The sequence below is a fragment of the Semicossyphus pulcher genome, unplaced genomic scaffold (assembly GCF_022749685.1).
Source record: "Semicossyphus pulcher isolate SPU_LCO1_2020_fin unplaced genomic scaffold, fSemPul1.0.p SCAF_13, whole genome shotgun sequence".
Taxonomy (NCBI): Eukaryota; Metazoa; Chordata; class Actinopteri; order Labriformes; family Labridae; genus Semicossyphus; species Semicossyphus pulcher.
In genome coordinates this window covers 23594856-23622842 of record NW_027211637.1, presented here as the reverse complement: position 1 = coordinate 23622842, position 27987 = coordinate 23594856, and the positions used below count along the sequence as shown (strand labels likewise).

Sequence of the window (27987 nt, the reverse complement as noted above, 5' to 3'; positions counted from 1 at the left end):
GTAAAATCAACTTAATTTAATCATACAAGTTCAGTACAGTGTGTCGTTAATTACATTAAAGCTTTTTGAACGTATTGCCTTTAACTCAGGTGAAACATGCTTTTTTTCATATTGGATACACACCTGTTAAATACCTTTGATTACTATTATCACAGCTGCTCAGTCCTTTACATAAAGGCACTTTAGCAAATTATTAATTTAGTCCTGATGAAGGATGTTATCCATTACAAGAAGGTTGCTCTTGAAGTGATAATCTTGAAGATTTTCATTTAAATAAATGTCTGTTAAGTCTCTGTCGATCGCTGAATGAGGTAACACAATGGGGATTGAGCCTATGGCCCACTGATGAAAGACTGATGTGACTTTCACAGAAAAAAATCACAAGCGTCTTCCATCAGCCAGCAGTGATTGGTCTGCCAGAGAGGGTAGGCGGAGCTAAGCGGCTGCTTTCTGGTCTCTGCAAGCGTTGCGAGTAAACAGTAATCTACTATGGCTGAACAAACAAAGAAAAGATCGCTGACTACAGATACAACTTCAAAAATATGTGAAAATCCAAAGAAAAAGAAACAAATTCAACGCTCAGATGAAGGCAAACAATCTAAAAAGGAAAGCGAGTTACAACCGTGACAAAGGGAGCCAACCGTCGTAGAACGAAACTGAGATCTTCAAGATTATAACTTTCACAGTGCCTTTGTTGTGTCAGAACTACACGACTTATTTGCTTCTAACTGCTTTTGAATACTGGAGCACTCAGTTTGAAATACTTGCATCAGTTACGTTGAGTTCAAAGGCGATCACCTTTACATTATCGCGGCTAATATATCAGAGCTGTAGAAGGCAACATGTGCAGGCAGGCTTCAGTGAGGAGAATCACAGTAGCTGCTGCACCTTTTAAGGCGAGACAAAACAGTTATTTTACATTGCTTGTGTCTGCCAGCTGCAAGCCAAGTTGCAACTTAATTTGCTTCAAGATACATTTCAAAATAAAACTAGCACTACACCAGGAGGGATTTAACCTGGGAATGTTTCACTAGGAACAATAAAAAAAAGAAGAAGAAGAAAATCGAAGGCTGTTCATGGCTTCCTTCAAGGCAATGTCTTCCAATGAGGTATTCTATTCACAATCAACACGTTCTACATCTAATACAGCATCATAAGACTGTAGACTACAGTATGTGGAGTGTGGTAGGAGCTAATGAATGGCTTATTTCTGAATGCATCTGAGGATTACAGCCTTGATTTCAAGGCTATTGTGCAAAGGCATTGAGTTTATGTACCTACGTGCCAATGCGAGCTTATACACACGACCTTCCAAACAAGTGATGACATACATATTGTTACACACATATGGTGTGTAATACAGTGTTTAAAAACATAATGGCTGAAGCTGGCTGGGATTTTACTGCTGGTCCTCCCCGTCCTTATGGAGAGAAGCCTGTGATAAATAGCAAAACAAGAGTGAGATATGAGGTAGAAAGTACTGAAGTTCCTTGTGATAGATAAGAGGAGAAGTCCGGAAATACCTCTGTTTCTTCCTTCTTTAACTTAACACACTCCTCTGTGTCTGCTGGACTGAAACCGTTCACAGAGTCCTGCAGGACGCAAAAGGAGGGAAAGAAGACGGCATTAAAGAAAACACCAGACCAAAAGAGGAATGAGGGGTTTGTTTTCACTGGCACTGACTGCACTCGAGCTAATATTAAGACCTGAGGTCACCAGCCAGATTGAAACACTCAGTGTCTTGCCAGACTTTGAAGTTCAGTTAATTTAATAAAAGGTCACTGTATGGGCAACAACACAGGCTTAAAAAACACTGGAACAGACGACAAGGTTTATCCCTGCATGTCCCGCGGTGCAACAAGTTAAAAGTTAGTTGTTTTTTTTCTCTTCTATTTATACAACCCTTGCTGTTTCTCCATAGTTTTCCTATTTTCGTAGGTCTTGGCACTAATTTAATTATTAATTTATACTCCTATTTTTCCTATTTTCCTCACCACATTTCAAATGTTCCTATTGCTTTTATGTTAACAAGTCAGTGTGCGTGTTTGTATCACTTCAGCGGTGACCACAGACGTGAGCAAGCAAGTAAGACTGTTACAGCACTAGCTAGCTAACTTTGGGAGTGTTGGCTAGCTCGGGAAAAGGCTAATGTTATGAGAGCATGCAGTTCAGTATGTGGAGAATTAGAATTATGTGCAGTGGCTGGTGTAGTTATATAAAGGAATTTAGCTTAAGCTAGCTAGCTAACTGTGACGGCTAGGGCTCAGTATGTGAAGCTAGCAGTGTTTTCAATTTATCTAGCTAAACCAGCTTTGTTATCCCGGCAGAACAAGATAAATAAGTCAAGATATCGAGACATAAACTATAAAGCTCTTTATTTATTTTATAATTAACTTTAATTTAACAAATAACTTGTGCTGCCTTTGGTCAACTTTAGATTAATGTACTAATATGAAGATACTGTATTTTCTTAGTTCTTAATTTGGCCTTTTAGACGCTTTTTTTAAACATTATTATAAACAAACTGACTCAAATCAATCTAAATTGTTGCCCCCTATTCTCTTTACTTTTCCCTACATTTCAAACATCTTAAAGGGGACATATTTTAGCTATGCAATCAATTTTCTATTATTCTAATGTTGAATAATTTTGAATCATGTTGGTAAAGTTTGTTTCGTTTTAAAAATTGTATATATATTCTAATTTAATTTATTTTTCAGAGCCTCTCCTTCCTCCTGAAACGAACAAGCCGTTTTGCCATTCAAAGGTCAGACCTTAGCCACGATTGGCTGACAGTATTTGGATTGACTGTGCAGCCCCTCCCCCACGTGTGCGATCCCACGGCGACCGCGCTGCACTGTCACTCCAAAGTTGTAGAAAACATGGCTGCTCTACGATCGGTTATTCTGCCTTATATGTACGAGCCAGAATCACCAGGAGGTATCAGAATGGTAAGCTGAACTCTTGATAACGACTCGACTACAAGCTCGAGCAAGAAGGCAGCCTGAGGTGAATGACGATTGGTCGATACCTTTTTAAACATGTCATTCTGGAAAAACTGAATTATGCAGTTTTCACCCACAAATGTAAAACCCGTGAAAATATGAGAATATCCATTTAAAAGTTATGGCCCCTTTAAAACTATACACAGCACTGACCTCAGTTTGTAGCTCTGCTCCCTCAGACGCCTCCGAGAATTGCATGCTGGGTAAAGTAGGGGCCTGGGACATGCGGGCCTGCTGAGGGTTTCCTGCGCTGTACAGACGAGGTCGTTTAATCTGGTCTTGGCTGGACAGCGGAGTGAAGCTGTTCCGTCGGAAAAAAGCTGGCGGCACAGCATCTGCTTTGCTTTTATTCTGGTCGGTGAAGAACAGACAGACAAAGTGGACTCTTTAACACGTGGTATTCTTATGTCATACTAATCAAAGCTCTCCTCGTGTGGGTCTGAAATCCCTGCGTCCTGGTGACTTTGAGGAGATGATGGAAAGAGAAAAAAACGACAAACAGGAGAAAATATAAAAGTCATTGTTATGTTGGTTTTAGCAGACAGGATATTTCTCACCCCATTAAACAAGAGCATTTTCAGTAAATGTGTTTAAGTGTGAACGCCCACTCTGTCTAGGACTCTTAATTTCAACCCACTAATCAGCACAAACTCGACAACAGATCTGTAGCTGGCTGCCGAGGAAATGAAGACAAAAGGCTCAGTACTGTATTTATCTTATATACTGAACATTCAGTTTCTAAAATACTGTTGTCATAATCAATATTTTTATATAAACAAAGGCTCAATGGCTCCGTGAATGTGGGAGGGGTTTCTCATGGTTATGAGTCCACCCGTCTGTCCAACTGTCCTCAGTTTTATGGAGAATTTTGGTGTCTTTCTGTACATTTCTTAGGCTGTTTTGATCACTCTGAGCACTCTAATCAATGTTGCTTCCATGTGCGGGACGCTATTTTCAGCAAATTTAATTTCTTAAATGATTTCAAGTCACTGGCTCAGTTCGAGGGTAACAGAAATCTGCGTACCAGCATCCCACACATTCTTCTTCACTACTTCTGGTTCTTGAACTTGTTTGTTTAATGTAACTTTTTTTTCATGACTTTGTGGAGTCGTAGCAGCTTGTCGGACAACCTTGTGGTGACAATAAGATCCAGTCAAAAAATAGAACATACAGTAACCTTAGAGGTGCTGGTAGGATGGCTTTGTTATCTTTACATAGAGCCAGGCGAGCTGTCACTGTGTTTCCAGTCTTTTAGCTAAGCTAGAAAAAGGGTCCACTAATGGTGTTTTTTGCTCTACAAAACCAAGGCAGTACGGCGTTTTCAGCGCTCAGCGTCCTCAGCACAAAAACACCCTCGGCGTGAGCTGTTCTTTGTCGCTCTTTTTACAATAGTTCAACTTTTGGAACACCGCCACAGTCATCAGTGTCACATTTTCTCACCAGCCAATCAAAACAAAAAGGGGCGGGACTTCAGATATCAACTTTGGCTAAACAATGGCGGAGGAGAAGCTAATCCTCTCGTTTTATCAGGAGTACAACTTCCCGGTTGCTGCTAATGTCAGGACACGATTCCTTTCCTTCGTTTTTATTTTTTCTTTGTAAAATTTCCGTGAATAAAAGCAAATATTAAGCATACAGATCAATTTTAAACAGACTTAACGATCACTGCCAAGGGAAGCGGAAGTGCCGCCAGACAACTTTTGTAACCTAGCAACAGTAAGCGCCGGTGAGAAGTGCTGAAATTGAGGTTGTGGGCGCTGCAAGCGCAAAAAACAGTGTTAGAGGACGCAGGCCTTAAGTCGGCTGCTGGCTTATATCTTATGATAACAGAGTGGACGAAAAAACATTTATCCAAAACCTATTTTTTAAGCTGTTTCTCCTGTTTTATGACTAATGGAGACTGTGAAAATCCCAGATTGTATATGTATCAAAGTATAAACATGTCCTTGTGTATCTGAAAAATATACATATGTTTCTCTGTTTGAGTTTAATTGTGAACCTACATTGAGTTTGATGCATCTGGTGTCGGGACTTTTTAGGGAGACTGGATTTCTGGTTCCTGAAAGCTGAATAAGAAACATCATTGCGTAATTGTTTAAATAGCCCTGGTTATAGCAGTCTGTCCAGTCATGTCTGTGTGGGTTAAACTGATCATTCATTCAGGCTGCATGGACACACGGATGTTACTGAACTGAGTGGACAGTTATATGTTCAGACACATTATATTACATGGTTATAACAAAAAATAAAGAGCAGCTTACTAATGGTCTGTCCCTGTGAGTGTTGACAGCCTCCACCTCCAGGTCAAACATGTCCACTTTACAGCCTAGAAGAGGGACGCAGAGGAGAAGACGTCACAACCCGACAAAGGAAACAGTGAGTTTCTGTTGTTCAACATTGAAGTGACTTACCATAAGCCACAGGGGTGAGCTTTAGGACAGTGTGCAGGGGACACTTCAAGTATGGTAGATCATCTGTGCCAGTAAAAAGAAGGAAAACTTCAGGTGGTTATGTGCAGTCATGTCTGTGTTTCCTCCTACAGGAGGGTGGATTTTTCTCTTGAGCTCACGCTGTGATTCTGCAGTGCTGCATGTTTTAAAGGGGGTTGCAGCGGGATAAACAGTCAGCCAGAGCTGCACCCACACTGGTTTGTTTGGCTGTGGTTTAGGCTTTAAACAGATGCTGCCGCGGTAACCACTTCCCCTGCTGCCTGACGAAACCCTCCGCCTGCCCATACCTAATTACGGATTTGTTTTGCGCCACATTTTCCACTCTAAGCACCCAGTCAAGCTTTTTACACTTCATCAACTGTGCTGTACATGTTTCCTTTTATGTATTTAAATTCAAGACATTTTTGATATTCAAATGGGGATCAACATTTCACTTCTCCTTTCAAAGGGACTAAAACATGTGCAGATGCGCAGGTAAAAAGCCACAGTCATATTTCAATTAATTAGTTTCTTCCTTACTATCCATCCATCCATTATCTACACTGCCTATCCTGTTCACGAGCATGTCTTTGGACTGTGGGAGGAAGCCGGAGTACCCGCAGGGAACCCACGCATGTACGGGGTGAACCAGGAACCTTCTATATGTAGGATGACAGCTCTAACCACCACACGTAAATCTCTACTGCATTAAGACATCTTAAGGGTCTTTTTTAAATTGGGTCTTGACAAAGGCCTGCAGCTTAGAGACATGTAAAACCTGCTGGGCAATACAAGCCCGACTACCAAATCTTTCTCTCATCCTGTTCCATGAGTTAAGACTACATGGACTTACTGATCTAGGCAGGATGATGCCTGAATACTATGAAATTAAAAAGTTATTTGCACACAAAGCACCACTTTTGTGTCACCATTTTGCACCGATCTTGTGCTTCTGTACTTCTGGATGAATCAGTTAAGATATCCACAATCAAATTCAGTTTGCATTTTGCAGCATCTTGTCAAATCTTTCACCTGACTTGATATTTTACGTAGCATGGAACCAACGTACTTTATATGCTTAAACTAGAAGTGTTCGAATGCCTCCCCTCATTTAGGTGTAGCTCCTCTTTCATTGCCCCTTGCTAGGCACACCGTCAAACTCTACAGTATGGTAACAGTAGTTGGAAAAGCAGAAGTGCTGCGTGTGTCCTTCTCCACAACACAAACAAAAATAGAAAGAGATTGTTTGGAAATTGCTACTCATCTACTCGGGCTGCACTCTGCAAACTATATTTAAGAGTAAATCTGCTGACTGGGAGTATCTTAGGTTAAGCTCTGTAGCACGATCACAGAAGATGTTCTGTCTCAAATATTTTAACTTGATTTATCAGCTGTCAGGTGATTTTAAATGCCTCGTCTGTGTTTTGTTTTAGCTGAATGCTGCAGCACTCAGGGGATCAGTGTGGCCTTGACTTGCTTGTCTGAGCTCTTTTGTTATAGCAGTGAGTAAAATTAACAGTATACAGTAGTCTTGATGAAGCCAGGCGCTGTCTGGGCATGTATGATGTTTTGGTTTGCGCATTTAACCTGCACTCTTGTCCAGGAAGTAGGCGAGCAAGCAGCGCATGACGGCCTGATGACAGATGACCAAGACGTTGCCCTGGCGCTCCAGCTCCATGATGACCGGCTCCAAACGCTGAACCAGGTCCTGGTAGGACTAGAACGAAATGACAGGTATGTAAAATCTGATATGCAGCATATTTAACTTTCATTTTTATGGCCTTTAACGAGAATGAGAGGACAGTGTGTAGTGTCGGAAACAGGGGAAAAGAGAGTGGGGATTACATGCGACAAAGGGGCCGAGGGTGGGAGTCGAACCCGGGCTGCCACATCGAGGACTGTAGCCTCTGTATATGGGACACGCGAGTTAACTGCTGCGCTAAACCGGCGTCCTGCATTGGTTTTTCTTTTACTGTAACTATTAGGGGCAGTTACACAAATCCTCAGCACATATCAGACTTCAGGTTGAATCAGTGATTCATAAAGGGAGGAGAGAGATGTCTTTACCTCTCCTCCAGGGTAGCGGTAGTGGTACTTGTCCTGGTCTCTCATGACAAACTCTTCTGGGTATGTTTCCTCAATCGTCTTATACGTCATCTCTTCACACACTCCCTGAAACACAAAGTAACAGAACAATCAAAGACATGCTCTCAGCCTGTGTGTGTGTGTGTGTGTGTGTGTGTGTGACTTCTGTGATGCATCAGAGGAACGTACAGCATCTATTTCATTGAGGATCTTCCACTGCTCGTACGGGACTCCCAGCTCCTCTGCGGTCTGAATGGTGCGTCTCAGCTGGCTCGTCCAAACTTTCAGGTCTGACAGACGATGCTCTCCCACGAAACCTTTCAATTCTGCTGCAAACTGACAAAGACCCCATTTGAAAAGAGACTTTATAGGTGAACAGAACAAAAAATTACTCCATAAAGGCCCTGATTTCTGTTGATTTGTAGCAGTAGGACTTCATGTATCCCCTAAGATCCTAAGCTAAGCTGCAGTTTCATCTTTTAAAAACAGCTATAACAGTGGTATCAGTGTGTTTCCCAAAATGTCAAACTATTCCTTTGAGACCTTTTGATATGCTGCTATCTGTACAAAGAGTGATATCGTCTGTTGAAGCACCTGTTTCCCTCTCTCCGACAGTTCAGAGTCTCCCCCGATGCGCGCCTCCATATTGTGATGGCTCTCTCCGTGCCGACATAGGTAGATGGAGTGGGAGTGTACGTGGATGTTCATGAGGTAGTACACTATTTTACTCTGGATGTAGTCCTGCACCCTGTTCACCAAGAAACGCCGGCCGACATTGATGACCTGGATGAAGGAGAGGTTCCTGTGGGTCAGGGGGAAAAGAGAGGAGAACAGAAAGTGAAACAGGAGACATTAAAAGTGATTCAAGGGTGGGGACGGGATATCTTGTACTGTTGCCGTAGTCTAAATATCCTGAGATTTTCTCTCTCACGCACTTCGGAGGTTTATACAAGGTTTTAAGAGATCAGCAGTTTTTCCTCTCTTAAAAATAGATTCAAAATGAGGTATGTGAGCCTCCTCTCAATTATTGTGGTTTTGAATCTGCAAATGTATAAAGAAATTGAAACAAAATGTCTTTTGGGTAACGCAAATCAGCTCCACAAATCAAAACCCATTAAATAGCAGACAACAACAACCTGTATTACAAATGGGCTCCTGTTTCCCCCTGCTGGACAGTTTCTGCAAGTACAAGTTCTCACCAACACAGTTCCCAGATTATCTACAAGCACAACTCTTAAAGGGGACATATTTTAGCTATGTAATCAGTTTTCTATTATTCTAATGTGTTTTTTTAATCATGTTGGTAAAGTTCGTTTCGTTTTAAAAACTTTATACATATTTTAATTTAATTATTTTTCGGAGCCTCTCCTTCCTCCTGAAACCAACAAGCCGTTTTGCTATTCAAAGGTTAGACCATAGCTAATCTCTATTTAGGCAAGTGCTCTGTTTGAACTATGCTTGTAGTCTGAGTTATATTGACCAATCACGTATCAGCAGGCTGCGTCTGCAGGAAAAATAGTCCGTGAGGAGAGCAAAAGCAGGCAGAACGTAATCTGCTGTAATGACATCCCGGCTCCCATCAGCCGCTATCTGACGATGATTTAGCTTCTTATTAATCTCTATAAACAGACATCTGCAGGAAGTTCAGCTTCTGTTCTAGATTTAAAATTTAACCTGAGATGAATTTCCTTGATGCTGTCACGAAAGCCGTTCAGCGTTCATGCATCAGATCGATCCGACCTCCGTTCAACAAACGAGCATTTAAAAAGTTTTCTTCTCCTCTTGAGGACAGACCTGACGAAGCTTCATTTTTACTTCTTACAAATCTGCATCATGATGTTGAAATCTCGGCAAAGGTAAGACCTGTTAATAACAAGTTAATGACAAGAAAACGGTTTCTCTTTCTGTAACAATGCAGCACGCGGAAAAGGAAGTCTTGACGGGAAGTCAATTAACGCCCGGCACGTTCACTGGTGTCCCCAGCAGCTATATCGTCTCAGACTGTAGCCGATGGGATCCGAGATTGGACTTTAGCCACGATTGGCTGACAGTATTTGCAGTGACCTCATAGCCCCTCCCCCACTTGGGATCGCACACTGCACTGTCACACCAAAGTTGTAGAAAACGGTAAATTTAAATCTCGACAACGACTCGGCTACAAGCTAGTGCAAGAAGGCAGCCTGAGGTGAATGACGATTGGTCGATTTCAGTGAAAGCAAGGTTCTACGTAGAATCCTGCAGCTGTTCTGAACGGCCAATTTTAGAGGCAAACTTTTTAAAAATGTGATTCTGAAAAAACACAGAATTATGCAGTCTTCACTTTTTCACTGTGAACAATAATAATAAATGTGAAACATGCAAAATATGAGAATATCCATTTAAAAGACATGGCTCTCTTTAAATATTTTTTAGGCCTAAATGTCTAAAATATTTAAACAATGAAACACAAACACCTCCAACAAAACAACCTCTTACTTATCGTGTTCGTCCGGATCTAAAGGCTGGTATGTCACTTTGTAACACTCTATTCTCTTCAGAAAATCCTCCATGACACTTTCTCGGCCCTGCTCAGGGTAATCTGGACTGGACACCTTCACATCCTGTGTGAAAGAGACGTTTGCAGAGATTCAAACAATTTAAAGACAAAGCAGTACTCTTGATGAAGCTTAAAGGCATAAATGCATTTATAATTTACCAGGATATTTGTAGCGATGACATCTGGATCGTCACATACAGACTCAACAAAAAACACCTTTAAAAAAAAAGACAACAATCATCAGAAATTCACGTGAAAATAAATCATCTGAGCTAATATCATTAAAACGTAAATGAATCTCTGACCTTGTAGGCATTATCCTTCGCAAAATGAAGGATGAGTTCCCTCCTCTCTCTGGTGGTGTTTGTGGCATCAAAAACCTGACAGACGACACAGGACATTCAGAACACATCAATTAGAAGGGTCTTATACCTAAAGAAAATACTAACTATGAACCTGGTGGTTATATATTACTTTATATTTTGATAATTAAAGGCTGTTCATTTGCTCTTATTGACAGGGATGAGGCAGCAACCTGCTCTTTTCATAACAATCCTCAGGGTGGCATCAGAGGCCCACTCATCAATTAATCATTAACTTCCCTCCTCAGACAAACGGCAAAAGAGATCCATGTGTCATTATAGTGGTATGGCCAATTTCCTTAATGATTGGGTGATTTAATTCAAATGTACTAGCTGAGGAAATCACAGGCTGGAGTTTATTAGCTATTAAAAAAGAAAAAAACATCATCATCCATAGCGATGCTTCACTCTAGACGTTTTCATTTGGCAATTTGGTAGATATTGCTCAACCTGGTGCATTATGCTTTGAGCAGAGGCACCTTTACTTCATCTTTACACAAACTAAACTTTCATCCATCCAACTATAATCAACACCACTTATGCTGTTCAGGGTCGCAAGGGGGCTGGAGCCTATCCCAGCTGACATTGGGCGAGACTGTGATCGCCAGTCAATCACAGGGCTGACACATAGAGACCGATAACCTTTCACACTCACACCTACAGGCTATATTAGAGTCACCGATTAACCTAACCAGCATGTCTTTGGACTGTGGGAGGAAGCTGGAGTACCCGGAGTGAACACACGCATGCACGAGGAGAACATGCAAACAGAAAGGCCCAAACTATGGGCAGCACCGTGCAGCCCCCATACTAAACTTATGTGAGAGAATGTTTTCTGTGCAAACATCTTGTTACATTGACTATAAATGTGATCACCATCTTTGATTTGTTCTGTGATAAAACACAATACAGATGTCAGGCTCAGTTTTTTGTGTCCTTACAGCGATCTGGCCTCCCTCTTCATTCAGATAGGCCTTTACATCCTCCAGTGCCACCAGAGCGCACTGTCTGTGGAAACAAGCGAGGAAAATGAGCAAGAAATCAAATAGTAGGCTGCTAAAGACAAAATGTGCTGTGGTAATTGTGGTAATTCCCATAAGCCTGCATGAAAAAAAACCTAGGTGTTTGAAGTCACAACAGAAGGACTGCTGTTAAACATGCAGGAGGACAAATGTGGGAATGTACTTCACCTTTAAGGATTCACATGAAGAGGAACTCTCTTTACTCACTTTCTAATTTCCATTGCTTCCTTATTGTCATGTCTGAAGAAGTCATAGGACTTGTATGACTTCACTGCTTCTCTTCTGTAAACTCCAAGGTTAAATACTGCAAGAGAGAGAGAGTCAGAGAAAGACATTCAAGGGCAGTGAAAAGGATTGCTGTATGTTCTTTCAGGGCAGTGACCTACAACTGTCTCCACCAAACCAGTTCTTCTGGTTGTACTTTCCATTTAGGTGAGCATAATATTGCACACAGAGCCACTTAATCAGAGGCGTTGAATATAACTTTAATTTAACAGCATAGCTTAAAGCAATTAGAGTCTTCATAAAAAGGAACAAGGCTTCAAGGTAAAACCAGAACTATTTCCCCATCCAAACATAACTAAATACTTTCATCACCACTTATACTTCCCTGATTCTTATCTGAGCCTGCATTTCAGAAGGCTTAATTTCCTGTGGTGGATAAATTAAATATTACAACATGAATAAAACTCGAACATTTGTTGCTTCTGTACTGACCCTTAGTTGGCACTCCGATCCAGTTGAGGTAGCGGGTCAGCTTCTTGGACATGTAGGTTTTCCCCCTAGCTGGCAACCCAATCATCACTATCACAGTTGGAGAATTGGTCATGTAGGAGGCCCATGCTGCAGTTTGCACACACACAAAAAACATGCATAAAACACACACATAAACACAACGAACAATGTCAGTCATTATGCATGCAAAAAAATACATTTATGACACAAATCTTAAACTCTATTATGTTTACTTTTAATGTCCCCCTAATATGTTCCATGCACAATGAAAGGGCTGACATTCATACTCATGACAGAAAGAAGATCGAAGGTTGCGAAATAATCCAATTTCACTCCTGCAGCGGACCTCTACCAGCTGGCTAACTTTTAATGAAACATTTCCGTCATACCATTCTCATTTTTCGTCTTCTGGTTAATGATTCTAAACGTCCTGCAGCTCATCAACCCAGTCCACTAATCATCTGTAACCTTGTTGGCTGGGAAATGAAATGGAAATTTTTTTTTTCTCTCTTTCAGTGTCCATGAAAGACAGCTCAGTTTAGTGGAAAACCACTTTAAAAACAAAGACAAGGCAGGACCAGGCTTGACTGCAAATTATATGAACAGATGTCTGCATGTTTAAGAACCAGCAGGAAGAAATAGTTTTGTGTTCAGGGCACATTTTGATGAAGATCCATCTCACCTTCCTTATCTAACATTCCTGAGAGACAGATGTGAGCTTAAAATGAAGGCAAGCGCAGTGACATTTTTACAGGCCTTGCTCATTCCAGTATTACTATGCATGTAAAGTATGTTGTATAATCTGCTTTTACAAATACACAGGCATACTACATACACTGCATTATGACGGCATTATATTAAATGTTACAGTTATGGTGCACAGGGTTCAATAATTGATACAGGTCAGATAAGATAATGAGTCAGTGCACACAAAAGAAACAATAAGCACTCACAGCACTTCTTCTCTTTGGCCCTGAGGTCTGTCCTTTTGGCCTCTGCTGAGCCCTCTGTGGCAGCTGCAGTTTTCTGCTCTCTGGCAGCCATGACTGTTGTGATCCGTGTCCTGCTGTCCTTTCTCGGTTGGTCTGGTGAAGGTGAGCTCCGTCACAGGTAGGATGAGGTCAGCATCATTCTAAATGGGAAAATGACTTTGCTGTATCATATCATACCGTGCCCAATGATACAGCAGCAAATGCCAAGTGAAATTAACATCCAATATAAGGGGATGATAATTTTGCAGAGTCTAAAGACATACAGTGAATACAGAAATCCTTACACTGGTGGAGACATTAACTGTAGGAGATAAAAGAAGTTGAATGTTTCAAGAGCCCAAACTGACATGTTCAACACCTTTCCTTGTCTTACCATCAGTGAAAAACCAAAAAGATCATTGTAACACCATAGATGACTGACGCATCCAGCAAATATTCACAATGCCAGCTTAATGATTTACAATTTTTACAAGCTAATTGTCTGAGCTCAACCTAATTTAGTCTGTAACTTGTGGGAAGCTGACTCTAAAACATAACCTTCTCCTGTCCTTATACAATTACAGGTGTGATGAGAGATGCTTTGTCAAAGCACAAGCCACAAATACGTAGCTAGTTAAGTATTATTCTGTCAAATTAGTAATAGCAATATGTAAGTACAGTCCTGGTATTATCGCATAAAAGCCTAGCAGTGCTATTTCTTAATAGTCAGAGCAGCAGTTGTATCACTGTGCCATCCTGTTACAGCACAGCCTGCCTGGTTGATTAACACTGTATGTACACTCTTGGCCTGCAAAGTTCATAACTTCTGCTTCTAAAGGACAAGCTTCGTCATAAAAGACAAAAACTAACGTTGAGGGAAAACAGGGATAAAAACCAGAATGTATAAACTTACCAAACATCAGCAGGTGCCTAAAATTATTCGTTATTTTCTTTTGTTACGATGTTGCCATCAGTCAGGTTTCACCGCCGGCGGGGACTCCTTCTTCTTCTTCTCGGATGATTTAGCTCCGCCTCCAACCCGGGGTCTACTGCTACCGGAAGTCCACCGCTGTCTGCAGTTTCCGGTTATGCATTCCAAAATAAAATATTTAAAAGACAATCCCACCTTTTTAGAAATGTAGATATTTTTTCAAAATACAGAGTTGGACTTATGTCACTCTCAAATTATCATAGTGATACAGATTTGAATACAAAGTCAGTTGCTTGCCAACAACTACAATTAAGTGTATGAAGTTTTCTTTGGATGTTACGGTTTGTTTTAATCAAAGTTTGAATTTTAAGAAATACCTAAGATGTCAATTTCCCACTTACTGGTTCCACGAGGTTTAAAAGCAAGGATAAGGATTTTATTTTGAAGGCAGTCTTTATATTAGTTGTCTTCCGCTGACTTGACGCACCTGCTCAAGATTCTTTGCCGCTCAGTCATCATGAAGCCTGCGGGAGGCGCTATTGTCAGGGGCTGTGACGCAAGGAGATGCTCGTGACAGCATCCTATCGCATGTTCATTAAAGGGGAATACTACTAAATTTAGGAAGTTCATGTTTTTTTCGCCCGAGAAACGTATTATAAGGGAGTATTATTGTAGGACAGGAAAGTCCCCTTGTAATCCAATAACTCACACGTAAATGTAACCTTCCTCATTTCTGTTGCCTCTCTAATTATTCACTCTTATGTAAGCTGGTAACACATCCCATCATTTCCTATATCAAAGTACTACTTATTGATTTACCTTTGCCTCTATGGCAAGTCTGTGTTATATACATTTTTATGGCAATGTCAAAAGGTCATGGGCCTACAGTACATAATCAGAAAAACACTTTCACTTAAAAGTTACAGCACTTGCTCATAATAAAAAAACATTGTGCTAAAACTTCCATCACTATGTGATGCTGGTGAGTAGATGTGAATCAGGGTGGAGGGGATTTTAGGAATGTTGTTTGACAGCAGTGCTTATGTATTTCCTTCACTCTGATTTCATTGTTATTTTTCCTGCTTTGATTTGTCTACACTATACGGCCAAAAGTAAGTGGCAACTGCACAATACACCTAGATGTAATTGCTGAACATTTCATTGCAAAACCATGGGCATTCATACAAAGCTATAGCGGTATCAACATTGCTGGAGAGGCCTAAAACATGAGTTTAGAGCTGCACTGCCCTCACATCAGGGGGGTTAGACACTATTGCTGGGCAATAAGGCCTGGCTTGGAGTTGGAGGCCCAATTATAATCTGACAGGTTAAGAATGGGGTTGATGTCGGGGCTCTCTGTCAAGGTGTTTCAAACCAAGCATTTTTTTAATGGACCTTATCTGCGCACTGGAGCATTGTTGAATTGACACAGGAAATGGCCCTTCCCAGACTAATTGCCATGAGGAGATCTAGAGTAACACCCAGAGACCAAAAGTCCTCTTCCTGTTAGTACTAAGAAGACTATTGTTTGTATGACCACATACTAAGGTGGACTAATTGAAAGTGTTTTGCTGACCCTTGTTTTATTTTAAGTTATAAAACAATTAAAACAACTGAGCACACAGAAAAAAAGAAACAAAAGTGGCTTTGGGATCACACAGAGGGTTATTTTTGGACACTATTATCCTACTCCAGAACCAAGAACAACAATGAATAGGGTTGAGGTAATTTGTTTTAAACATAAAACCAAGGAAAAAACATACATGCATTCAAAAAATGAGTGGCATTCCCCTTTAATTCTACAGCTTATCTCATACAGAAAATATGCCACATAAGTCATTGCAATCACAATAATTTATTCTCTTAAAAGAAACTAGCCTCACAGTGTCTAACTATTACACCAGAACATAAAACAACCCTTCGTCTGTAAGATATGTGCTTATTTTGTAAAGTAATGTTCGTCAGTACAAGAAATATTCTGGAACTACATAGTTTTTGCTCGTTTTGCTAGCTGGACCTCTGATAGGACAGTAGATATGTAGCCAGAGAGAGATGACTGTGAGGGAGTAAGAATGGGCTTATGATTCTGTGTTTCTGTCCATCAAGCATACACAATGACCCCAATTTTCTCCAAACATATTCATTAAAACTCGAGCACATGTCTCAGGCAATTCCATTAATTCTAGAAATCACTAAACAGAGAGAAAATTGCCTCGTCCACATGGTGGCACATCCGCATCATCTGCCTCCAGAGTTGCGTCTTCTGGTCATCGTTTGTCCATTTGGTAGCCCTTAAAACTCAGGAAGTACTGGTAAACAAACTGTCTGAAGATCCCTGATCAGGTCATGCTCTCTTTAAAGTTCAGTGTGTGGGCAAATAAAGGGATCCGGCTCTCAAATGATATGAAAAAAAGGAGAGGACTTTCCACCATTCTGTCACAGTTACAAACTCTTATGCACAGTACAGACCCTGAATGCCTTACAAAAGTTTTCATTTGCAAGACCCAGTTAAAGGAGTACTGAAAATTCACTGGCAAGGGTGTTTGTATATTGTTATATGTGAGAAGGCCATGCTTTTAGAGATTACACAGTAACAATAGAAGGTCTAATCTAATCCTTATGATCTATTTGTGTGTAATATTAACTCTGCAGCTAATATTACCATTGTATTATGGATGAGTGCGATAAAAAGAGAGCAAGAATGATGACCAGGACATGTAGCAAAGGGATGTTTAATGATTTCTTTGGACAATGAAATGCACATGTCCATTGTTGATGTAATACAAATAAGAGAGAATAAGAAAAACAACAACTCGGTGTTGTGTCAGCATTCCCAGTTCAACTGCATTTCTCGTTTGATGTTAACCAAAGATTTAAAATGGAGCAGAAAAGGATGTGTGGAGTGTAAAGGACTGACCAGTAGGGGGAGAGCCAGCTCTTACTAAGAAACAAAAAATCAAGTGAGTGAACCAACGTTTGTGCACGAGTATCTGCTATGCCCAGCTTCGCTCATGAACCCTTTGGCACTCGTGTTTCCATTTGAGAAAACACACAGGAGAAACATCAGTCCCATCGTCAAAGTGTCATGAGCTCAGATGGAGACGTGGGCATAGCGTATCGGGAGTGAGCAGATGCAAACACAAACAAACCTTGCTGAGAATGCGCACACAGACAGCTGAATTCATGAGCACATTAAATAAAAAAAATCACTTTAAATAAAAGCTGCATCAAATGACACTGAAATGTTGATCATTGCCGTCTTGGCACAATACGAAGTCCCACGCAGCACCATTAATTATTATAATTACAGAAGTCGAGACGTGCGTGCCGACCTCCTCTTGGATGAAACACGTTAAAATTTAAATAAAAATTATGTACCACAGTTTTTCATTCTCTACAAACGTGGGCGGGAGTTTCAGCTGCTAGAAGGGGGAGTGAAGGAAACTGCTGATTTTAGCAGCAGTCATATTACACCTGTTCTTCACAGCACCAAACTGAGCCAATTTTTTATCTTATTTTAGAACACTGAGTAGGTCTGGAATTGAAATATCTGGCAATGTGTCTGAGCATTTGGCCGATCCATTTGTTATATAATAAATAGTGCATCTATAGTGGTTTTAACTGTCGAGTTTGAGCGATCAACCTGAGATTTTTGTCAGTTCATTAAAGAAAAACATTCATCCCTCAAGAAAGGAAAGTCTTACTGATTTAAATAATTTAAGACTGGGTACCTACTGCATTGCTTGCACTAATACGACTTTATTATTGCTATGCTATTCCATTTCCTAGCCAGAAGCAAGCAAACCCCCACCCTATCACACATGGTCTGGTTGAATGGGAATGCCATATCAAGTGGTGAATGTCTTGGTCCCCTACATCGCATGAGGATGCAGTGAATGTCAGAATGATCAGGCAAACAAAAAGGTGGGCAAACTTGATCTGAGGGGAGTGGAAAAGTGCAGTGATCAAGTCGACATGAGCTGTTAATGCATAACAATTCATACATTCCTCTGTAGCTCGATGGCTGGGCAGTCATTACCTCGCATCCCTTTACAAAAACAAACTAATGTAAGACTTTAACATGAGTTTTTTCACAGACACAGACTGTGTAGTGTGCGTTTGTGAGAAAGGAGAGGAAGAGAGAGAGAGAGGGGGGCGGAGTGAATGATTGCATCAAGTGCTAATATATCATGACAGTACATGTACTCGATCTATAAAAAACTACCTTGGTACTGAACACTGACCTCTTTCTAACAAATAATCTGGTATACAACATTTACAAAATGAACATTGTAATAGTGTGATATTTTAGAATATATATGCTACTGCCTTCCTCTGGTTCTCTGCATTTTTAAACCTCTGAGTACATTAACACCACCTTATAATTCTTACACAGTAAAGCGTACACACCACACCCGACGAGTGGCAGCCTAATACAAATAGAGAACAGGAAGACTCTGTGGACAGTGAGTACACCTGCATGTGTGTGTCCTGAGTGTGTGTGGATGGTAGCTCAGCTCGTAAACCAGGCAGCCACGAATTGCCGGTAGACTCAGCAGTGAAGGGAGTTTTTTAAGAGAGTAAACTTCTGGGATACCAAGATTTTTCTTCAGCTCACAAGGTACAGGATGTCCTTATTCCAAGATAGTTGCACATTTAAGACAGTCCTGATATACTTTAGGAGATAATAATTATTATAATGTCAATAATAACAATAACAATAGTATTAAACATCTGTCAAGGTTATTTCAGTCCCATGGCAGCAGGGTGATGATCTGCATTATTCTGGATTGTTTCTGTGCCCTGTGATCCCCTCCTGTCATCAGGGATCAGGACTCTGTGCATCCGTAGTACATCTGTGTGTTCGTCTCAGATTCGTTTGTGTGTTTGTGTCAATGAATGTCAGAAGTGAGTCAGGGTTTTGCTCGATGATCGGTGCTGGTTCGCTCTCAGAGGCGGGTCTGGGCCTCGGGGACGTAGATTTCGATGCTGTCTGCGCTTTCCGTGGCGGAGTTCTGTCGTACTGATGCCGCACGCTTCGCCGCCATCAGCCGTTTCCTGGCTTCTTGCCGCTGCTTGTCCACAGCCGAGTCCACGCTCCTGTCCTTCCCCGCTGACAGCTTGGGCTTAGACTGCTTCTTTGGCACAGATGATGGAAGCTGCTTGTTTTCATCCTAAGGAAATCATGTCAAGAAGTGAAAGAAGTTAAAATATTCAAGTAACTTGCTTTAATGTAACAACAGTCCAAAAACCCAAAGCTGTTCGATTTACACACAAATCACAGCCTACCATCTGTTGTGAGAGTGGCGGGTGCAATGGCGATCATGACGGTGCATGTCGGTGACGAAGCGTTAGCAACAATCAAGTTAGTTTTCCTCGCTGTTTTAAGCGCATTGTGTGCACAGCACTGCGGCATATTGTAAATAGAGCTGTTTTCCCACTGGTCAAAAAACCCTCTACACCCGGCTTTTTTGCTTAATGGGAAAGGCTACAATTCAGAACCGGGTCAAATGACTCTGCAGTAGACCTGGGTAATTGTCGCCTCAGCTCTGATCAGCAATGATGGGAACAGAAAACCTGCGTCGACACACTAATCTCCGCCCCCTTTCCGGCTCGATGCTATGCTCTGTTGGTAACTTCTGCGACTCCTCGTCATCTCAGCTACAAATTCCGCCCGTCTCCGTCCGAGCAGTGAACATCGTTCCAAATTCGTCGGTGCCGAGTTTGATACACAGCCTGAATGAGTAATAGATACAATGAAGATTTAACCGTCGTAACATCTTCACTGTTTACTAACCCTGTCTCCGGCGTGTTTGTGACGTCAGACGGTGACGCAGCAGAAAAGAGAGTATACTCCACTGGTAATGGGAAAAGAGACAATCTGCATCTATACGCGGGTCTTCCTGGGTCTGAAAAACCTGTATCAACGCGCTAATTTCGGTGGAAAAGGGATATAGGAGACGTTACAGCGGCTTGGACCCGGAAACAGTTTAATGTGGAGATGTGGGGTCACCACTTAACAACCGGATAGCGCCATCATCTGGGTAAAATACCCTAACACAATAAAATCCGTCTCTCTGCATTTTATACTGGTAAATTGGTCGCATCGGTATATAGGGCGCAGACTATTTTTTAGCTGAAAATAAATGTATTAAAAGCGCATCTGATACACCGAATTTTACGGTAGTTGATGTCCAAAACAGTATTTCAGTTTTCAGCTGAAAGGCTAATAGATTTATCACAACATTTCAGTATAATGAAAACCGTCTGGCACCAGACGTCACCTTCTTCTCTGGTTTCTCAGGAAGTTTCCAGTTGTTGGCTTTCAGTTGGTAGAGCTCATCGAACTTCATGCTGATGTCTTCTATCGAGAGCTGCAGCAGATCCCAGAAGCCTGCCAGGTCCTGTGCCGTTGGTCGTGGGTTGGCGTTTAAGTTCTAGTGAGAAGAAAGTAATACAGGGCAGAGACTTGATGAATGAGTGGCTCTGGTCAATGCATCCCTCCCTACACACACATTGTCAGGCAGAAATTATATTTAAGAGCAATAAACTTTGAAGGATTATTGAACATTATTATCAACCTGTGACAGAGAAAATCTGTCCAGGAGAAACAGAGGGATGATTGAGTCAAGTAATAGAGATAATATGACTTCATAAATCCTCAGCAGTTTTCTGCTTTAACTGATCATTTCCAGTTTAAATGTAATTTAATGGGACGTTTTCTGCATGTCAGTGTGTGCAGAACAAATGAGGTTAGCAGGAGAAAGATGAAAGAAAACTGGGTCAGTTGGAGAATGAAACTCTAAACGGAAACATGTAGTAAGAAGGTTTGTGGACAGAAAGATTTAACAGGATGTACGGGAGCCACTCACCAAGTTCTCATTACAGAGGCCTCTGAACTGCTCAAACTTCTTTGATATGAGGAGCTGAGCGCTGCCTACTGCACTGCGGATCGTCCCCAACACTACAACAGAGAAGGGTTTGATAAATCATCAATACACTGTCGACAAGAGGAGAGGAGATAAAAGCTACAGCAAGTAAATACTTAACAAAACAAAAACGATGCTCCGACTCTGGACAAGAGGCCTTCAGCACTTTAGAGACACGCTCCATAAAAGGGTTAGAGAGCTGCATCAGGACGGGATGACTGTACAGTTTATTGCTGTTGTCTACTGATGAAATATTCATGTTAACATTTACAGTTTAACATGACGGGTCAGTAAATGATTTCCTTAGAAGTAACTCAATCTTTGGGAGGATAACAAATGACTCTATATTCAGCTATTTTCTGCTGAGTATTTGCATGCAAATGGAAATTCATAATTCAGGCCCACAGAGAGCAGGCGGAATGATAATCTGATGGAGCCTCTACAGCTGGTCTGCTTCTTGCTCATTCATATTTAAGACACTGCAGAGATGGATCAGCCTAAAAGCCTGAGTGGGATTCTGGGAGATGAGAAATTGAAATGCCTGTGCGGTGGCTGCGTTACAGCTAAAACAAAGCTTCCTCCCACTCTAATGAGCGGCGTTACAGCGAGTCGATGGCAGCAATGAGTGTGTCGTGCTTTGTCTCATTGTCTGCAGTCAGCATGGACGAGGCCTGACCTAATACCCCGTCTGTGAACCTCACTAACAGGAACAAACATTCTTCCAATGGTCCTGACTCAAAGAGCTGCTTACTGTACTTTATTTCTCTTTCTATTGGACATGATTCTGTCTTTTATGACGTCTAATCTTGAATCCAGCTTTAAACCTTACTTTCTTAAGAACGGGGCATTTAGCTCTGAAGGCTTAACATCTTAATGAAGTCATTGTGAGAACACTTTTTAAGCTTAGGCCGCATTTTAAGTGTCTTATATCTGCATAAAAGCCAAAGGAGTTTTAAAACATTCATATACACCTTTTTCCACATATGTGTCTCTGCGTCATACTGTATGTTTAACCTTTTTTGTTGCTTTAATGAGAGAGAAAAATGGCTACCTTCAGAGTTATTTCAAGAAAAATGTGTGTATTTTATCCCTTCTAAATTAGTATCTGGATACAAGACAACTGAACTGACATGTAAATATTTCCATAGGCACTTCATGCAACTCACTCACCCTCCTCTGACAGCTTGTTGTCTTTGGTCTCCTGCTCCATCTGCTGACACCAGCCCTCCATGCGGCCCGTCTCCGCCTGCAGCAGCTTCAGAAACCAGTTCCCATCTCTGAGGCATGCTGGCGTGCTGGACTGCACAGCGTCTCCGGGGGTGCTGCAGTTTCCGGTCTCCAGGCTGGGATCTGGTGGCGGCAGCGAGGAGGGGTCTAAAGCCGGGTCCAAAGTCTCCGGAGGCGAGGTTGATATCCTGGATGGGGCCGAGCTGTTTTTAAGGGGTTCCATGGCTTTGTCCTGTCTGTTGGGCGCGCTGGTATTCTCTGTTTTACTGTTGGTGCAGTTAGCTGTGTTGTTTTCTGTGGGTGCGGCATCCTGGGGCTCCTGAGGCTCAGTCTCTGTGTTTTGTCTGGAGGCCATGCTGCTGTCCCGGCTGAGGCTGCAGAGACATGCATAAACATCAGCTTCTGACAGACAGTTAAAGGAAAAAAGGACATTGAAGTGATGTGTCAAACATGTCCCACGGTAACAGATTGAGGTCAGTGAGTAAAACTGTCAGGACATAATGGCAGCTGATGGTGCAGCATCCTCTTTTGCAAAGGAGCACAGAGACTGGAGGATGTAGGCAGAGGGGGATCAGGACAAATCAGGTACACAACATAAAAGCCGGTGGACTGCAGGCTTCAGAGATAATGAGCAGGAAAAGGGGAGGTTAGCTGTCGAACTGACGTGATTAAGGGAAATTACATTGCATTAAAAAGTTTAAATGACAATTTTCTCTCCATGTTCAGCTCTCTACAGTCAAAACAGGAGTAAAAGGACATCAATCAGTGCCCCGGGCTGCTGTGCCGCTGTCAGACTGACTGCTGATGATTTTAGAAACACTCTGCTGCACAGGCTGCAAATTCACCCGCTAAACGGATGAAAGAAAGAAGGTAACAATGAATGTGTGCAGCTACGGAGGAAAAAGCAATGTTTAACAGCAATAATCATTTACATTAATACATGAATATATATATTTAAGACTCATATTATACTGTCAGTAAGGGCAATAATAACAAATACGAGTTAATACCCTTTCCAAGTACATCCTGTAAACCTAATGTAAACCACCAGGTCTCTTGTAGCTACCCTTCACTGATACATCAAACATGAGAGTATACTTACGGCCTTCCGTTCTCCACTTGAACTCCAATTGACTGAAACTTGAGGGGTGCAGTCAGGGGAAGGGGTTCCTCTCTTAAGACTGGCAAAATGCAATCCACCTGAAAAATGTACAGGCATCAGAAGAAGAGTCAAATACATCTGTGAATGTGATTTGAGTCCTCTCCATGTACTCCTGTGAGTAAATACAAATGAAAAGTTCTTACCTGAATTCCGATAGAGGACAGTTTCCTCTTGGGTGCAGTCGGGGTCTGCTCAAGGGTGACACCAATGCTCAGGGTGTCATTTTGGGGCTGGGTAGATGTGGAAGTAGTGCTAGTGATGCTAGTGGTGGTGGGATGGAGGTCACGAGGGGCTGGGACAGGAGGTACAGAGGCTGCAGTGGGTGCGGGGGTCGCAGCAGGGACAGGGGCCGGTGGAGGTTGGGTCCCCTTAGCCAGACTGCCCGTGCGGATGCTACAGAGACTGTCAGAGGAGTTGCTGCGTCCTGATTGGCTGTTGGCCTCGCTGCCACGGTCCTGCTGGTCAAGATATGTGTCTTGGGCTGACTCGGTGCTGCTCTGCAATGTCACTGAGATGAGGGGCTTGGATGTGGTGCGGGGTGGGACTGGAGGCGGAGCTCTCCTATTGCTGACTTCTGACAGAAGGAGATGACACAAGAAGGGGGAAAAAAAGCAGACTTTAGACACCTGCTCTTTGTCACTTAAGTTCAGACAACAGACAGAAGCAAAAGTAAAACAAAGCTGTGCTGTTAAACATAAGCCAGGTGGTGTCTGTCAAGCGCCAAAACATATAACCATAAACATGGCCTATCTGGAAAACAAACCTGCCCTTTGCCCTTATTGTTATCAGCCTCTTTGTAAAGCTTGGTCTGTGTTTCCTGTATACCTGCTGTTAGACAAGTTCCACTGACGTCAGCCTATCTCTGGGGATCTTCTCTGACATGCTACACCTTCACAGTCCTTTTGCTCTGAGGACTGTCACACACGGCAACTCTGCCCTCTGGGACCAATTTAACCACAGGAAATAGAATGTCATTTTTGGGCTTTCCTGTATGTAAGAAACATTTCTTTTTGGAGATAGATTAACAAGTATCAAATGTCTTATTCTACCTATAAGACTTGCATATTAATACCCTTTTTTGTCATTTGTGATGTGAAAAGCACTGCTCTGTTATGTTGCCCTCTATTTCCATCTCCATTATAGATTTTAGAGAAGAGTGTTAAGTGTACTGTCAGACATGATGTTATCCAGGGATGTCCTGTATACAATGATGCAGCTTCAATAAAAGTAATGATTTGACCGGCATAATGACATTCGACACTGGGCCTCTCGACTGATAATTTCAATTATTGACGTTTAGGGAGCAGCTCTAAGTGGATGTTATGAGTCAACAAAAAGGAGACACGGGTGGAAAAGAAGACTGAAGACGCCACAACGCCCGCCTCTTACATACTTCCTCTGGAACTACTAAATAAGCAACTGTATGCTTAAAGTGTGCTATATTCAGGTGAAATGACAACTATTTCTACTGATTCACTGTTTTTAATGGTTCCTAAATCAGTCTCGATTTTTCCTTTTTATAAAATATGAACATTTATTTCTTTTTAAATAATAAAGACCAGAGAAAAATCTGTTTTTGTTGAACAAATCAAATCTTTGTAGCTATTGTTTAACGCTGTTTAAGTGATCAGAGCCATCAGGGCCCACACAGGACAGACTAGTCAACACAAGTGACATTTTTTGACACTGACACACATGTGAATCTTTGTCTCAAACTCTTCCAACAGAAACTGAAATGAGGCCTGAAAGCGGATCACCGGCGGTAGACGGTCTGACTCAGGCACAAGGAACGGGGCTGGTGCCTCTCTCTCTGTCATCAGTCTTGACTACAGGGTTGTGGTGGATAACAGAGTTAACCACAGCACTACAACAATATGAGAAACCAGGAGCAACCACAGGCTTTCTGTAAGAATCGAGGGGATTTTGTGTAGATGCTATTTAAAGGCTGGCTGACTGTTACCATGTGAATGGTACAAAACAAACAGAGGGGCAAATATTTCAAACCAATAACAGCATTCATTGACACGTTTGATGGATGAAATATGTCTTTAGAATAAGCTGACCAAGAAAGTAATTCAAGGCTCACCACGTTGGGTCAATAATGAAAATGTAGTGTTTATTCTCTCCGGTAGTGGCTTCAATCTAAATAGCAGCCTAACACCCTGTAATTGGGAGGGTGCTGCACTTCCATCATCAGCCGGTGACTCAGAGCACCAGTGAAGCCCTCGTTACATTCCACCAACGTACACAAACATGGCTGTGGAATCCACTCCATGTAGCTCATGAGTCGCTCATGCAGCCTTGGCCTGCACTGACAATCTCGTCATCCAACGAACAACAGAACAGGTATTCCCACAGAATGATGCGCTTCTTGTAGTACACATAGCAGACATGCATGACATTCCCCGAATTAGTTACTGAGTCCAGGCTGCTGCACCCTAAGCCTCAACACATGCCTCTGTCCCTTTTGTTGTGTCTACATATCTCACTGACACACACACACAATTATAAAGCTGATCATAAACATAATAGAGCATCTTCTCTATGCCAAGTACCCTATAAGCATACAGTCTTATTCAGCTCCACAACAGCAAATAGGCTGAATAATGTTTATGAGCATCCAGTCGCAGTGAAGTGGGCTAAATACAGATTATTCACACCTTAGTGCGATATATGGTGGGATGGCTGGCTCCAAGTCGCCTACCTACAGCAGAGGCACACTGCCAAGAGGTGATTAAGAGATGGATAAGCTGCCCAGATCCGGGATCTCTGGGGCAGGGCGAGCTAATAGCCTTCAGCTGAACCCTATATTTGATTTATTCTGAAGCATTATCTATCACAAGTTCATTTATCTTTACTGTAATGAATATGATGCACAAAGTTGGCTGAACTTCTTTTGATTTAACTTTGTAAAAAAAAATGTTAAGCAAGTCTTAGCCAAACAAAGTCAGTATTTGTCGACTGTATTTCTCGGTTTAAACGATTAACGACAGATGCATCCTCTTTCACCATTTGCGATATCATCTTTTGCATAACTGAGGTGTCAAGTATTTATCTACAGTAGATAGATTTTTTTTCTTTTACATTGTTTTTTTCTACTCTTATGTTTGTTAGTGATATAACAACAGGCAGGGTATGAGCAGAAATATACTTAAAATATACTCAAAATTAAATTACAATTACAGCGACGTGCATATGAAAACATGTCGGCTAAGCTAACAAAAGTTTGAGAGAGAGATGCCATTGCTTTACAACTCATGTGGACAGCAGCTGTATTAATCACTTCTTTGAGGGGCCTGAATGAAAACAATTTGGATCAATTACAACGCTGTCAACACTGCTATGATCCCGTAAATTGCATCACTTATGTAAGCCACGCCGTCTCTAACTCAGGATATGCTCCGACTCCATCAGCAGGTCTGTCTGAGAGCTATCAGATGACCACTAATGGGTCCTCCACAGCAGGCTGAACTTCGAGTGAACATGACTATTTCAGTGCCGTTACCATCGGCACCATTTTATAAAAGGCAGAACTAGCTTTTTTTTCATTTGGGCGAGACTGTTAAGTTGTCTGGTCTGGGATTTAAGAAGCCTTCATTACCGCTGAGCTCATTCTTGAGTGATTTTGACTCCCAGTCAAGTGTGTTAATTAGGCTGAAGAGTGAATTTCTTTGTGAGAGGAGAGTCTGAGGTTCAATAATGATGCCTGCTAAAATGCCGAGCTCCAACAAAAGCTAAATACAAACACACCAAACCTTATAACAGGATTGTGGCTTATTGTGGAGGAACCTTTGTGAAACTCTGGATACGAGCCAAGTAGCATGAAAAGAGGTGATGGCAGAAGCTCTGTCAAAGATTAGCGGTCTCATTGTAAGAAGGTAGGCAGGCTGACAGGCTGGGGGAGCCACAAAGTGAAAGATTAGACCAGGACACCTGGCTAAGTATGATTTCTGACTAACAGATTGAGGCACCATTCAGCAAAATACAATTCAAACCTGATCAGTAAAATAAACTATGATCAATTACTGGAAAAGTTGGCATTCAATTTAATCTGTCTCAGCCCAAGGATCAATCTTATGCCAAGTAGGACACCTATATAACTGCATTATGCTTGGGAAAACGTACTGCTGAACTACATGTTCCTTGATGTTGTAACAGATGAGTGTTGGCCCAACACATGCCATTTCCTATGGTGAAGCCACTTATCAGTAGGTGTTTTGCTTAGAAGGCTAGTTCTATGTTCATCAAATTGACTACCTTACTCTATTTAGGTTCTCACTACACTGCTGCAGCTTGTTATTTTATCAGTTTACGTGATCTATATTCTTTTTTGTTGACACCGAGTTTCCAGAATCCAACTTGGAATCTGTGCCGATTTCCCAAAATAGCTTCATGAATAAGAGAAACAACCTCAAAGGTAGGCACGGTGCACAGACTTCATGACAGAGAGAAGTATCAGGAGAGACAGAAAGACAAGCAGGCTGCCATTTTGCACACAACACTGACATCGTTACAGGAGAGTGACAACACCCAGAACCAAAACATAAATTAGGACAACAAACAGCTATGACTTCATTAACAGTAAGCTCATTT

General features: G+C 41.7%; 2 protein-coding genes across 4 annotated transcripts in view; both read right to left on the bottom strand.

Annotated features, from left to right (window-relative positions):
- Positions 1-34: 34 nt before the first annotated feature.
- Positions 35-14144, bottom strand: pfkfb2a (6-phosphofructo-2-kinase/fructose-2,6-biphosphatase 2a). 3 transcript variants are annotated; one of them, XM_069659827.1, is made up of 18 exons: positions 14059-14144; positions 13128-13327; positions 12157-12282; positions 11647-11743; positions 11359-11425; positions 10361-10435; positions 10215-10271; positions 9995-10119; positions 8114-8321; positions 7709-7855; positions 7502-7606; positions 7022-7151; positions 5417-5479; positions 5267-5331; positions 5009-5071; positions 3159-3356; positions 1524-1592; positions 35-1435 (listed from the first exon to the last, which is right to left on the bottom strand). In XM_069659827.1, exons 2-18 carry the CDS (start codon positions 13216-13218, stop codon positions 1400-1402), a joined length of 1722 nt encoding a protein of 573 aa, XP_069515928.1. In that variant the 5' UTR covers positions 13219-13327; positions 14059-14144; the 3' UTR covers positions 35-1399. The 3 variants fall into 3 exon arrangements, with proteins under 3 accessions (XP_069515928.1, XP_069515927.1, XP_069515929.1); XM_069659826.1 differs by having other exon boundaries at positions 13128-13306; XM_069659828.1 differs by lacking the exon at positions 5009-5071 and having other exon boundaries at positions 13128-13306.
- Positions 14145-16792: 2648 nt separating this feature from the next.
- The window catches only part of dlgap4a (discs, large (Drosophila) homolog-associated protein 4a), a 91105-nt gene continuing 79910 nt past the window's right edge, over positions 16793-27987 (bottom strand). The window contains exons 7-12 of the mRNA XM_069660034.1: positions 23538-23968; positions 23335-23432; positions 22176-22606; positions 20949-21040; positions 20361-20513; positions 16793-19250 (exon numbers count right to left, since the gene is read on the bottom strand). Coding sequence (XP_069516135.1) covers positions 19026-19250; positions 20361-20513; positions 20949-21040; positions 22176-22606; positions 23335-23432; positions 23538-23968 — 1430 coding nt within the window. The 3' untranslated portion in view covers positions 16793-19025. The remainder of the gene's footprint in view (positions 19251-20360; positions 20514-20948; positions 21041-22175; positions 22607-23334; positions 23433-23537; positions 23969-27987) is intronic.

Bases quoted from the DNA above. Each gene is read 5' to 3' on its own strand.
- pfkfb2a (XM_069659827.1), bottom strand. From the start codon at position 13,218: ATGGCTGCCAGAGAGCAGAAAACTGCAGCTGCCACAGAGGGCTCAGCA. The intron at 5,480-7,021 runs GTTAAATGCGCA...TTACTGGCACAG, and splicing joins CTTCCTGGACAAGAGTGCAG to ATGATCTACCATACTTGAAG. The intron at 5,332-5,416 runs GTAAGTCACTTC...TCCCTCTTCTAG, and splicing joins GCTCACCCCTGTGGCTTATG to GCTGTAAAGTGGACATGTTT.